We start from the raw sequence: 13,315 nt of genomic DNA on the forward strand, positions 1-13,315 counted from the left end.
CTCGAAACTCCACTTAATTAGTGTTTGGAAGAAAATGTTTAAGTCCAGACATTTTCAGAGACAACTGACAGCCCTTAAAATTTGAAATAATCTGCCTTCCCATGAATAAATCTCTGCATTTAGGCAAAGTCCCTTTCAAGGCAAGTCAATCCACTCAGCAGTCATCTTTGGAATGCTCCCGAGCAGCTATTTTCTACAAATTGCTTGAAAAAACAGCTTCTATCTACTTGAGTGAGGAAAGACTGAAATCTCCAAAACGCTTGGTCAAGATTATGATCATGGGCGGACTGGGAAGAGAAATCAGCCCTGGATTTTACATAGAAACTGGCCCAAAAGTTGTTGGCTTAGATCACGCAAAAAACGCTATTTCTCAGGCTGGTCCATCTAATATGCGTGTGTGTTCTCGAGTGTACTGTCAGGTGATGTCTGTATCTAAAAAGTGATTGGCTCTTTTACATATAAGATGGGATTTCCTTTCTACATCCACCATATTGGCTGTTCCAATTTCTCCCATTCATTTACAATATAAGTGCTCCATCTCAGGCTAAATAGTCTTTGATGTAGGTGTGCTGAACGTTGTTACCGGAAACGCTTGAGCCGCACTAAGTAGAACACGGAAGCAGTTGTGAAAGTAGCCCACTGGACAGCACATGCTGTGACAACAATGCAGCATTCTACAGTTTGAAACGTTTATAGTTGCATTATATTTGGTACTGTTTGACACACTACTTTAAAACTAAAAAAGTAGACAGTGTACAGTATATACTGTTCAGTTTATATTAAACAGTACTCTAGTATTCTATGACAAACATAGTAAAACACTTGCTGTAGTGTTAACAGGGAACTACCTCAGAGTAACGAAACATCATCTTGAGGCCACGAGGGGACCTGCGTTTCTGGATGTATCGAAGAGCACATTCCAGGCAGAAAACCACATTATCACTCTCGTGAACAACCTGTTGAAGACAAATAGAATAGCATTGAAGTGTTCTAATATGGCATGTTATATACTTATACCAGCCTGGGCAATTTCCAAAATTCAAGACAAACTATTCTGTATTGGAAACTTATAAACACATAAACACATATATATAACCGGTTAAGAGTATTGTCATAGATTTACCATGGAGAGGTAACACAGATGCTGACACACTTGGCAGCGCCTGTCGGCTGTGTCTTCTGTAAATCTTAAACGTTGCTGCTTCTTCTTGTCTGCATGAGACTCGCAGTTCGTTCCATAGCGTGCAGACAGACGGAGCCCAGCCTCGAAAAGACCCCTGCGCTGGCTAATCTCTGCATTCCTGTAAGGTTGTAACAGGAATTTTATCCAAGATTTATTGACTCTTTCTGACTTTTAGCCTCAACCAACATGTAATTCCCTTAAATATAGCCTAGTTTCAGCCTCAAACTGTATACCCACAGCTCATTCACTGACCATCTGATGCATATTGCACACACAAATGTCAATTGCTGGCTGAAATCAGTAGTTCCAATCTGACTGGCTGACTTTAGTCAAACTCCGGGAGTAAGGACAGGTTTTTTAATCAGTTCACCTTGAAACAAGATAGTGTTTAGAATGTACCTGGTTGATACAATAGCCGTTTTTACACACAATTATGACACTAGTACCTACACTATAATCAGTTCATCATTTGGAATCTACATAGTTTAATGTTGTGGTCATCAAAGCCTAACTTGACGAGACGGTCAGATAGTATTTGTGCACCTTTTTGTTTCTGGTCGACGTTTTCAAACTCACACTGCATTTTTTCTTCTCTATAAATACTCAGCAGAGCTGGCACAGCAGCATCTTTCCATCTATCCATGTTGATTTGAAAAACCTACAATAACAACTCAACAAAAGTTTTAGCGAAGCTTACAAACCGGCCTTTTAAAAATGGCCTGTATCGGCTGTCTGATGGCTGATGACACATTTTTGTTGACTTTGCAAGAAAAGTACTGCCCCTCTGAAGCAGGTACAAAAAAGGTACCTGGTTTGGTTCAGGTTTTAATTCCATGTGAAACTAGTTCATGTGGTGGAAAAACAATGTGAACCTGAAATAGTTCCAGGAACTAGGAAAGGTTTCTGCAGTGGAAAAACACCTAATGAGCACTTTTGAGGTAGAACTAATCACTGGATTTGCCAAAGCTTTCCAGGTTAGTGGCCTCAAAAGATATTGAGGTGTTCATTTGAGAAACTTAGTAACTAGATATCCAAAAACAGAATTGAACTGAATACATTTTTCAATGCCTATTTATTATTTTGTTTTCATCTATGTCAGATAACACTAACAGACTTAAAAAAAAAAAAAAAAAAAAAAACACACACATATTGGTTGGCCGTTTTACTTGTCAATCAGATGGTCTCTTCCTGTCTAAGTGGGCATTTCTTAGCCAAAATAAATGGCAAAGAGGACCAAAAAGCAGGAAAGAGGTTTTGCAGAGGTTTTTGGCTATTAAAGCTCAGGCAGTGAAACCAATGTGGCAGAACGGCCCACCCCTCCCTCTCGTCATCGTCGTCACACCTCTGAGGGCCCTCCTTTCGCCAGGCTCACAACGTGAGTGGGCAGGAGAGAGGAGAGGTCAACATAATAAGCTTCATTTGGGAAGCGGATGATGAGGCACACCTGAGGTGAATAGAGTCTCATCACCGCTGCCATTAAAATGTAGAGCACACCTCTCCTCTCTGAGCCAGCTTCTATCTAATTTTGTGCACACACTGGCATCCTTGCAGGTCCAGTAGCAGAGCAGGAAGAGTACCTGCTGAATTACATGCGTCGCCGGACCCCCGGCACGAATTAGATGTGAAGTCGGGGGATTGGAGCACACGTCACCGCTGACTGGCATGGATGCCAGGCCCCCTTTCTCCTCACACACTGCAACCCAAGGAAAGCATAGCCGCCACAGAAGCCGCCGCCCCTCGCACCCCGTAACCAATGAGGGAAGCACGTGCAACCACCAAACCCCACCCACACCCTGGACCATCACTTGAGCTCTTCCCGACCAACACAACGCCCCGTCTCACCACAAATATGCCAGATACCCCTTTCTTTTGGACACTAATCCCCTTGGACACTTTATTTTCCCCTTTTCTATTATTATGATTTCAAATAAACCGAGGCCTGACGCCACACCCACTGTGTCTGTTTCTTGCTCACCCCGCCACAAGGGTTGTGGAGATTGAGGGTGTTGTTGGTTGTGGCAGCTCAAACCGCCCCTCCGTCTCGTCATCGTCACCATGCCTCTGAGGGCTGACCTTCAGCCAGGCTCACAACGGGAGTGGGCAGGAGAGAGGAGAGGTGCAATTTTATAAGCCTCGTTTGGGCAGAGGATGATGAGGCGCACCTGATGGGAAATATGGCCTCATCATCACGTATTAAAACGTATGCCATTAAAACGTAGAGTGCGCCTTGTGTGCACTCACTGGCATCCTTGCAGGTCTAGGAGCAGAGCGGGATGTGTACCGGCCGAGTTAGGTATGTCGCTGGACCCCCGGCGCAAATTAGATAAGATGCTGGAGGAGGGCTGCATGTCACCACCGGACCCCGCCCACATCCTGAACCATCCCTTGGGCATTCCCCGACCTACACAACACCCCCGTCTCACCGTGAGACTCCAGATCCCCATTTCTTTTGTACATAAACCCCCTTTGACATCATATGAACCCTTTTCTTTTATTATGATTTAGAAAAAAAAGCCTTTCCGGCCTGACGCGACACCGACTGTGTCTGTCTCTTGCTCATCCCACCACACCTACCTGAGATCTTTAATGAGAGTGGAGATTGCTTTCAGAAGATGTTTGTTTTCCCGCTCAGATGTGGCAATGTGGTAGATCAGTTTCTCTGTGGAGAAGGGCTCCTCTATACGACGCCGTTTAAGATCCTGCAAAGCAAATACGATACACAAGTGCGAAAGCCATACTCCCTCCGAAAATAAGAAAAACCCCACTTACAAACAAGCCGAGCCAAAACCAAGCCAAGTTCCAGCTGACTTTGTCCGTCCGTGCATCGAGTCTCTCACCTTAGCTGCCTCGTAGCCCAGTTTCATCCACTGGGGGTTGGCGAAGTGCACTGTCTCTGAGACACTGTAGCCACAACACACCTTAGACACAAAGGTCCCTGGAAAACATACCATGAACTGACCACTCTGTTGCACTGTCCGATACACTTTCACTCCCTTTCGACGGAGCACCTCTGGAGAAATCTGTGTCATGAAAGAGAGAAAGAGTAAAATGCTGAGTAAGTTCAACTCAAAACACATTTACATAAGACAAAATTTTACATTTGTAAATACTATCACTGTCAGAGATGCGACAACAGATGCAAAGTGGATACAAGTAATTTCACAGAATTTAACCTCTTTGGTGCCGGATTATGCAAGATTCAAGACTCAGAATGATGGAGCAGGTCACACATACAAAATATATAAATGTGTGTTCCATGGAAGAAAGTCATACAGGTTTGGAACGACATGAGGGTTGGTCAGTGACAAAATGTAAACCTTTTGAGTGACCTATTCCTTTAATTCAGTGAATTTAATCAGAAACATTATACCTTAATGGTGCAGAAGTACAACAGATCCAATGGTCCTCTCTTACCATAATGTTCCTCTCAAGCATTTCCAGCCCTGGAGTTCCATTAGCCTGTAGCAGTGTGTGTACTATTTTGTCAAGTTTTGATTTCTCTTCAGCTGGAATACAGTACCTTAAGGAAAGGACACATTTGCAGAAATATGAGATGCAATACCATTTTGCTCTTTTGACTTTACCTTAGTTTGATGAATTTGTACCAGATATGATGTATATAATAGCAAATGTCTTCTATAAATATGAACACTTTACACTCTTACCAAATGCAATCAGCACCCGTGTGTAGGTAATCTATATACGGAAGGCTGTTCTGGTCCCGACACCAGCATGAGGTAGAAAAGACCATGCCTATGTTCAGCCAGGGGATGGTCACTCCTTTAAACAAACACAAAAAGATGGTCAGAATTGAACAAGCAGATAAAAATATATGCACAGTATTGAAAGATCTAGAAGCATGTACTGTATACATGAGTTTTAGTTTTTTCAGCATATCTTACCTGGCACAGCACCAAGATGACGTAAGATGGATCCTGAGTTATTGGAAAGGACAGTAAGATTCCATCCATGCCTTGAGAACAAGACCAAAACAATTAGAGAAATATAAACAGTATTTTTTATGCATAAAACAAGGTTGAATAAAACCAGGGCTAAACTTAACCACAGAATAGAGGTATATATCTTTTTGTTCATATCTTACTTTGAAAATGGCTCAGATTTGCCCACAGGAAATCCACTTCCATGAGTCTTTGTGTCAACCCTCCCACAATGCACAGCAACATGGCATTCCTTTTCCTCGACCAATCTCCAGTATTCCTTCTGTTGTAACATTTAAACAGGGAACATGACAGTGAAGCGGAAAGATAGTTGAAATGAAGACAAGTAAACATCTCTGATTCCTGCTCATCAAAGAAATCTTTATGAAGACAGCTTGTTATGGGAACACACAAAATGTACCTCAATTTCAGCAGTGTCTGGCTCTTTGCTGAAACACATGTTCATGGTATTCCTGGCTGCCCTGTAGAATGTTGTTAAAGAAAATGATTTCCCCTGTAAAAGACATGGAAAACAAGCAGTTAGATGAAAATAAGTGAAACATAACCCTTCTAAAAACTGTCAAAAACACTGAATGTCTGCACAAAAGATGATGAAACAACAGGCTGTATTGACAACGTTTGGTTTGGTTTGGATTGGCATGTTTGGTTGAGTGTTGTTTGTATTTTAACTTTTTTTTAGGTTGTTTGCTTATGTTTAATGTTTATTTATTTAGTTGTTTATTTAATTATGTAAGTTAGTAATGATGCCAAGGAAAAAAGAAGGCAAAAAACAAATTAATTGAAAATGATGGTCTTTAATATTGATGTGGGACATGGACATAAACTGAGCAACTATTAATAGTTTAAATAATTAACTCCTTGTCGGGATCTATTAAGCTATTCAAAACATAAAACAAATGCAATTCACACAAAACAATTACTGAAGAAAACTTCTACAATGATGAACATGCTTTCATTTTCTGAGCTCAGTTATATTTATATTTTATTCTGGGGCTTAAAGTAAGTAGTGTCCAAAAAAAAAAAAAAAGTGTGACTGTCCAAGACAGTAAAAAAAAACCAAAAAGGCTCATTAAAAGCTGAAATTCTTGAAAACAGAAACATTGGTATAAGTTGTTTGGAATAATCTTTTATTTTACTCTTAGCTGTCAGTAAAGGGTTAAACTTGTCATGTGACAAAACAACATGGCACCGACCACAGCAGAGTTTTACTTTGGGAGAACTGCCAACAAAACTACATCTGGTAAGAAACCTTATTAAGTTTTACATTGAAACCTGTTTGAGTCAAAAGATTAGTGTCTATAGTTTCATCCGATACGCCACTTGTAAAATCTGAGTATACAGTGTACTTTAGCGCATTTTTTCCTTAAGATCCTATATTTACTGTGGATTATCACATTCAGCATCAATGGGTTCATCCAAAAGCTGAAAAATGATGTTTTTTTAGAGGCTTTCTATGGAGTTAGGATGAACATAAGGTGCATTTTGAACTGTTCTGAGACCAGTGCAGACAGACAGCACACTGGAGGATAAGTCATTCACTAAATATGGAGCAAGGGAGCATCTTTTACCTGCATTCAATTCAAACTTCCATTCAAAAGTTTAGTTTCAGGCTGCAGATGAGGACAACTCAACATGTTTGGCAGACATGGGACAATGTAGAGTATATAGATTCAGAATTTATAATGTAACATTTAATTTTAACATGTTCGGCAGTTATTGGATGATGTTGGTCATTACTTTGAATCAGAATTATTTATGCTAATTTCTGAAATAATGTCTGTAACTTCTCAAAAACATGAATAACCAACACTCCTGGAAACATAATAAACAATTTAATTAAAAAAAATCAGACTTTCTACAGCTTGGTATTATTTCAAATTTCACAACTTAGTCCCGTTGACCACATATGTGGACAAACATTTTTAGGAAAACTACTTCCTCTAGAATGTTTTTTTTTTTTGCATGTTTATTAGGTGCTACTAGTTACAAATCAAAAAGGGAAATGGAAAATACACACAGCAGTCACACTCGGGTCTCTTAAACTAGATTTTTAAGACACTTCTCGTTTTTATCATCTCATTTTATCATATGCAGTATGTATTAACTAATTAATTTAGACATCCTGTAGTACGCCTTCTTAGGGCAAGTTATAAGAAAAAAAAACCAAAATAATTAGTCATCAAAAAATGTGAAAATATTACCCTGTATATGCACTTGTGTTGTTCACTGAGTACTCCCTCTTCCACTCCCCTCTTCTCTAGTCGTCTCTGCCGACTGCTCTTCTCTGTGGGGTCCAGCTCTCGCAGGTGCTCACGTGCTCCGCTCCTGTGTAACGCTCCATTCACCAACCCATTTTTGGGTTCGCAGCGTGGAAGCAGCAGAGCGGCATGCTGGGATATGTCTCCCTGGCCCTCTAGGGGCCCACTTCTTTTCTCCAGGGTCTCCTTTTCCGCCAGCACTTCCTTCTCCAACTGAGCCCTCTGGGCTGGTGATAAGGAGTCATATGAAAGCAGGTACTGACAGTACGCCTCCTGGAGCTTGGCCAGGCGATCTTGAGCAGAGCGTGGGATGCCCAACAGATCAGCAAGACGGCCCCATGTTTTTAAGTCCGTTACCTGCTGCATGCCCCCCATTTCATTTAGAAGCTGGAAGAATCGGGCCAAGTCTAACTCACACCCTCCTAAAAGGAAGCATAAAGACACAATGAGAAGGGAGAGACATGGCAAACATGCCTAAAACATGGAAAATTGTAGAGATCATGTTAAATAACATACATACTAAATACCAAAGTGCAGATGTAAAACTGATATATTTTGAGAGACCTATTCATTTGCTGAAAGGTTTTTATTTTAAAATGGGTCTGTACAAAGTTGTTGTGCTTAAATATGTTTTACAACATTTTTATTGAGTTTTTCCATTTATTAATTTTATTATGAGATGTTTTAACAGGATGAATCATTTAACAGGACTATTATTTAAGACATTACAGGGAAATGTTCTGTAAAGCTGCTTTGAAACAATGTGCACTGTTTCAAAGCAAACTGCTAACCAAATAAAAATGACTACTGCTCTTAGTTATATAATAATTTGAAGTAGACTGACAATGTTTTGTGTATGTGTACAGCACTACAAGTCCAAAGTAAATATCCCTTCGGGGACAAAAACTGTATATTTCAATCCAATTTCAATTCAAGCAGGTAAACAATGACTTTTTTTTATTAATTCAAAAGACATTTAAATGCTGTTTCTTCAATTTTGCTCCACTTTTGTTCCTAAACGTGTGTGCACATACTCCATTAGTCACAGGCATATGACCCATTCAAAGGGCTCATATTACTGCCAGCCTGGTCTTTGCAGGACACAACATGGTCACTGTTTGAGTGGCACATAGAAACTAGAGAAGAATTTGAGGTTGGCAAGAAGGAAGCAATGCTGTCTGGCATCGATTAGATGATTCACAGTCACTCAGAGAGTACTGGCTCTGTGACTGCTCAGATGCACTGTGTGATCTCGTCAAAGGGAGCTATCCTCCCTAACACTAGCTGGGTGATCGATCCAAATTGGACAGGTGAGCCACTGATTGACAAACAGATGTGTGCACTTAAAGGAGTTGTTCACCCAAAAATCATCCAAATCATTATTTACCAATAATCTTAACCTCCACTGAAGCTTGAGTTTAGCCCAAGGTCTCATCCAGAATTAAAGAATGGCGTTACACCAATGCCGTTTTGGCATCAATGATGTTGACATGCCATTTTTGAATCTGGAAGTGGACTAGACGCATTCTGCAGCAGAGATGAAGATTATCAGTGAATAATGACTGAAATTTCGGTCTGTTTTTCACACAAATCTATCGTATGGCTTCAGAAGACTTGGAAAGAACATTTTTTTTTTTGTCCTCTTGGAGCTTGACACATTTGGTCACTGTTAACTGTTGTTGTATGGCAAGAGCTATAAATATTCTTCCAATAATAATCTACTTTAATGTTCTAAAGAAAACAAATATCTACAAAGAGGTTTGAAATAACACAAAAGTAAATAATGACAGAATTTTCCTAACACATTAATCTGATATACCCCAACTGAGGACACTGTAGTCTGGACTTGACAATTTAATGTAATGTAATATGGGTCAATATGATTGTGAATAAAAATACAAGGCCCTCTTTAACATGCATGTCATGAAAATAATGTTATGCATCTGACTAATTGTTAAATATAGTGGTCGCACAAAGCATTTGGACACTAAATATTGCATAAGATAAAATATTTAGCAAAAAAAAAAAAAAGTTTGTTAGGTTTTAAACTATAAATAATGCACATACTTTTCAAAATTAAGATAAAAGGTTTTGTGACACTTTCTGTTGGTCAAATATTAGTGGAACGTGTCCATAGTTAATGAGATAAACTACACTTGTGGTTACTCTGCAACAGTGTCAGGAATTAACTTTTTACATTAAGGGGCAATATTTGCCCCCTAGGTTCGATTTTCAGGGGCATTTTTTACATTCATGAGAGTATATTTTGTTCTAACCAATTTAAACAAACTGTATCTCATCCTAATGTGAAATACTTTTATAATTTTAAACAATTTAATCGATTCATTAATAAACATTTATAAGACTGAGAATTTATTACCTCTTACCCTATGAATTAAATCAACATTAATTCATATGTTGATTAAGAACAATATCAGATGTCACAAATAAACAAGAGCATTTAATTGTCCCCACATTTTGAAATTTAAGGGCATTTTTGCCCTAACCCCTCTAAATTTCTGACCCTGCTCTACCCGTATGTGAACTTGAGAGGAACTCACTTACATCCACTAAAAATAACCTTGACACCAGTTGGTTAAAAGTCATTGCAAAAATGGCTCAAAAAGTGCAGCTAATTCTGAGAAAACGGCTAACACAATTTGCTTGCAGATGCCACTTGGTTTGACATTTTTTATATAATGCAATGAAAAACATAAACTTTTCAGTGTGGGTGTCCAAATGCTTTTTGGGGCCACTGTATGCCCACAAAACACTGTTTTGAATCTCATGCAATACCGTCCATACCTATGAGTGGAGGCTCCTCCATATTAATGCCTTGTGTCCTCAGGTGTTTTCTGATACAGGCCAGTTGCTGCACATTCGGGCCCCAGCGCCTGCCCAGCTTGTGCACATGCTGCACATACGAGACGAAGCGCATCTCCTCTTTAAGCTTACACTCGGGACGCCAGCCCGCTGGCGGAACAACACGGTACAACCCACATGGTTCTGCTTGCCCCCGCACAAACTCCATATAAGCCAGAGGGTCATGGAACTCTTGTGTGCTAGGATAGAAACCCGGAACCTCTGTTACCTCCGTTACCTCAGCGACCGTGCCGCGCTTGCCTCGCTCTTTGTCCGCAGCAACTTTAGGCTCAGCTGGTTTGAGGGGCTTGGTCACATCAGAAGGACTGACTAGTTTTCGAGCATTGTTTGTTTTGGGAGAAACAGATAATTTGGGGGAGTTGGCTGGTTTTAAAATGTCTTGTGTTGAGGTAGTGGGGCTGTTCTTGGATTGAACGGTTGCTTTACAGTGCATCTGTTTGGTGAACATAAGCTTCCCTGCAGAAGCACGTTTGGGTCTTTGTGATCCCGACACTTGCGACTTCACCTTTTTACCATGGCTACGGGGCGCTGGCGTCTCCTGAGCTGCTTTCCTACTGCGGGTCTCCAAGGGAACGACTTGCACTTTGACCCTTTTGACCTCAACCTCTGCTCTAACCTCAGCCATCTCCAATTGTCTTTTCGACTGTCTCAGTCCGTTTCGTCTGGGAGGGAATGTGTCTGTCCCACACAGTCGCCCAGCAGTTGCTGGTGATATTACATGTTTTTGCATCTTGGCATAGCTGGTCTGAGCTTTACCTGAGTTGGAGTGTTGAGGATGTGTGTGCGTGTGGTGCGAGCTGTGTTGGCGTGTGTGTGTGCTCAGGCTGAGCTTGGCCTCTTTGAGCAGTCTGGCTTTGGTGTAAGTCACGTGGCCCTTGGGGTACTTCACAGCTTTGGTCAGGGGAGTGCGGAGATCTCTCGTTTTCCTGCAATTGACAGCAGAGGCTCCCGATGTTCCATTTATTTTGGAGGGCTGGGGGACAACGAAAAGAACAGAATTAGTAATTCTGTCATTTTAAAATGAATTGTGTAATTGTTTTCATAAAAATACTTTTTCATATCCCAGCTTAATATGCAGAAAACACTAGAAGTTAGCCATTTGTAGGTTGATTTCACCAAAAAGTTCTATAAAAAATATTGCTCTGTATGTTTGAGCATCCCAGATAGCCCAACATCCCCACAGCAACATTGGCTCAACCAACAGCATGAGTTTGGGGCGGGACAATATGTTTAACCGGCCAATGGGCGGGAGGAGTGTTCAGAAAACTAGTTTGAAAACAATAATTATTTTGGGGATTTTGTTTGGTGATGCTAGTGGTGCAGAAATATACTTTATCTTTAATTTACTTTTACAAATATATGTTATATTAACAATATACATGTTATATTGTGAATTAACTTCCTCAATTTTAAACCAAAGCCAATCACAAATGACAATGATCTCTAATTGTTCACTCTAAAAGAGTGTACTCTCCACTAGGGGGCTCAGTGGAGCCCTCATTTCATTCTTTTGAGAGTGAACGCACGTGACCTGGGCCATGTACCATGATTGTTCCATCTGCGTGCGGTGGGGGATGGGAGAAGATTAATTTGTCCAAAACCAAAGTTCTTGACAGAAACCACCACAGATATATAAATGGTCCACCACATAAAGACACAGTTCATGTTTACAGAAATTGGACAGAATCTCAGATATGTGGTACTCCCACACTCCACTGGTTTTGACTCTGTGTGGACTGAGGGGGGGGAGTTGGTTGGGTGGAGGAGATATGACATCATGTGTTGCTATAGGCCTGCTGCAGGATGGTAGGGAAGGGAAAACCAAATGCTATGCTGCTTTGCAACAGGAAGCTTTGGCAGGAGGGGAGGAAATTTTGGTAAGCACAAAAAAAAGGTTTTGTAATAGTCTCTATGCTCTCACAAATCTGGACAGGCTGAATGAATAAGTAAATCACTGATTCCAGCTGGGTGTACAATGTACTGGGGGTTTCAGGATAATTAAAGAGATAGTTCACCCAAAAATGAAAAATCTGTCATCATTTACTAATGCTGTTCAAAACCTGTATGACTTTGCTGCCTTGCGTCTCCTTTTGTGTTTCACAGAGGAAAGATTCACATAATTTTGTGTCAATACAATAAAAGTAAATGGTGACTCTCTTTTATATTGGCTCAGCTAAGGAGAGGTTTTGATCTGTTCATCCGTTTAAGTAGCAGAGAACAAGAATATAATGTAGTAATAGGTAATAGGTAATGGTCTGTTTAATGTATGGCACAATGTATTTCTTGAAGGCAAAACATTTATTCTGGTTATGTAGAGAGTATCAGAATATATTTCTGGTGTATAAGACTAGAAACATATAACAAAGCCATAATACATTCTAAACGTTAGCACAATTATCAGAAATTGTATGTTATAAAATATGGTATTTTTAAATGGCTTAGTAGATCTAAAAATAAATAGAATTAGTTAACAATAATACCATCTTACAGAACAAACGTAACCACTGTTACATAATTTTTATGTCTAATATTTAAAAGAATAACAAAAATAAGTGGGCACCTTCCATCTTCCATACATTACCAAATTATTCCAAGTTTAAAACATTAAATAAAAAGTTAACAAATAAATAAATCAAATGTAATATAAAGCCAGCCATACCTGTTGTTTTTGTTCCTGTACAGATCTGCTGGGTCGTAAATTGTGTGTACCGGAAGTTCTAGCTGATACTACCGAGTTTTTCTCCTTCCCCTGGACTCCCTCTTTCCCTCTGGCCTTTAAACCGTTTTCCGGTTCATCAGCAGCTCGCACGTGCCCGTTAAACACTGGAGGAAGAGAGTACATAGCACAGAACTAATAGTAGGTACTCCTTTATCAAAAAGCACATGCTATTTTTTGTTTTGAGTATGTACAAGTATGCATACTTGAAGGGATAGAAAACCCAAAAATGAACATTTGCCATAATTTACTCAACCTCATGTTGTGCCAGACCTCAATACCCTAGGCATTCTTTTCCATATAATGAAAGCTAAGT

The 13,315-nt window shown here is 40.1% G+C and overlaps 1 protein-coding gene across 1 annotated transcript in view; it reads right to left on the minus strand.

Moving 5' to 3' along the window:
- The window catches only part of LOC127454049 (protein Jumonji-like), a 60,656-nt gene that overhangs the window by 3,990 nt on the left and 43,351 nt on the right, over positions 1–13,315 (minus strand). The window contains exons 6-17 of the mRNA XM_051720984.1: positions 12,943–13,106; positions 10,206–11,256; positions 7,344–7,822; positions 5,543–5,635; positions 5,286–5,404; positions 5,086–5,156; positions 4,849–4,963; positions 4,598–4,703; positions 4,021–4,203; positions 3,758–3,882; positions 1,124–1,301; positions 849–956 (exon numbers count right to left, since the gene is read on the minus strand). Of these exons, the coding sequence (XP_051576944.1) occupies positions 849–956; positions 1,124–1,301; positions 3,758–3,882; positions 4,021–4,203; positions 4,598–4,703; positions 4,849–4,963; positions 5,086–5,156; positions 5,286–5,404; positions 5,543–5,635; positions 7,344–7,822; positions 10,206–11,256; positions 12,943–13,106 (2,792 nt within the window). The remainder of the gene's footprint in view (positions 1–848; positions 957–1,123; positions 1,302–3,757; positions 3,883–4,020; positions 4,204–4,597; positions 4,704–4,848; positions 4,964–5,085; positions 5,157–5,285; positions 5,405–5,542; positions 5,636–7,343; positions 7,823–10,205; positions 11,257–12,942; positions 13,107–13,315) is intronic.

The sequence above is a fragment of the Myxocyprinus asiaticus genome, chromosome 16, assembly GCF_019703515.2.
Source record: "Myxocyprinus asiaticus isolate MX2 ecotype Aquarium Trade chromosome 16, UBuf_Myxa_2, whole genome shotgun sequence".
Lineage (NCBI taxonomy): Eukaryota > Metazoa > Chordata > Actinopteri > Cypriniformes > Catostomidae > Myxocyprinus > Myxocyprinus asiaticus.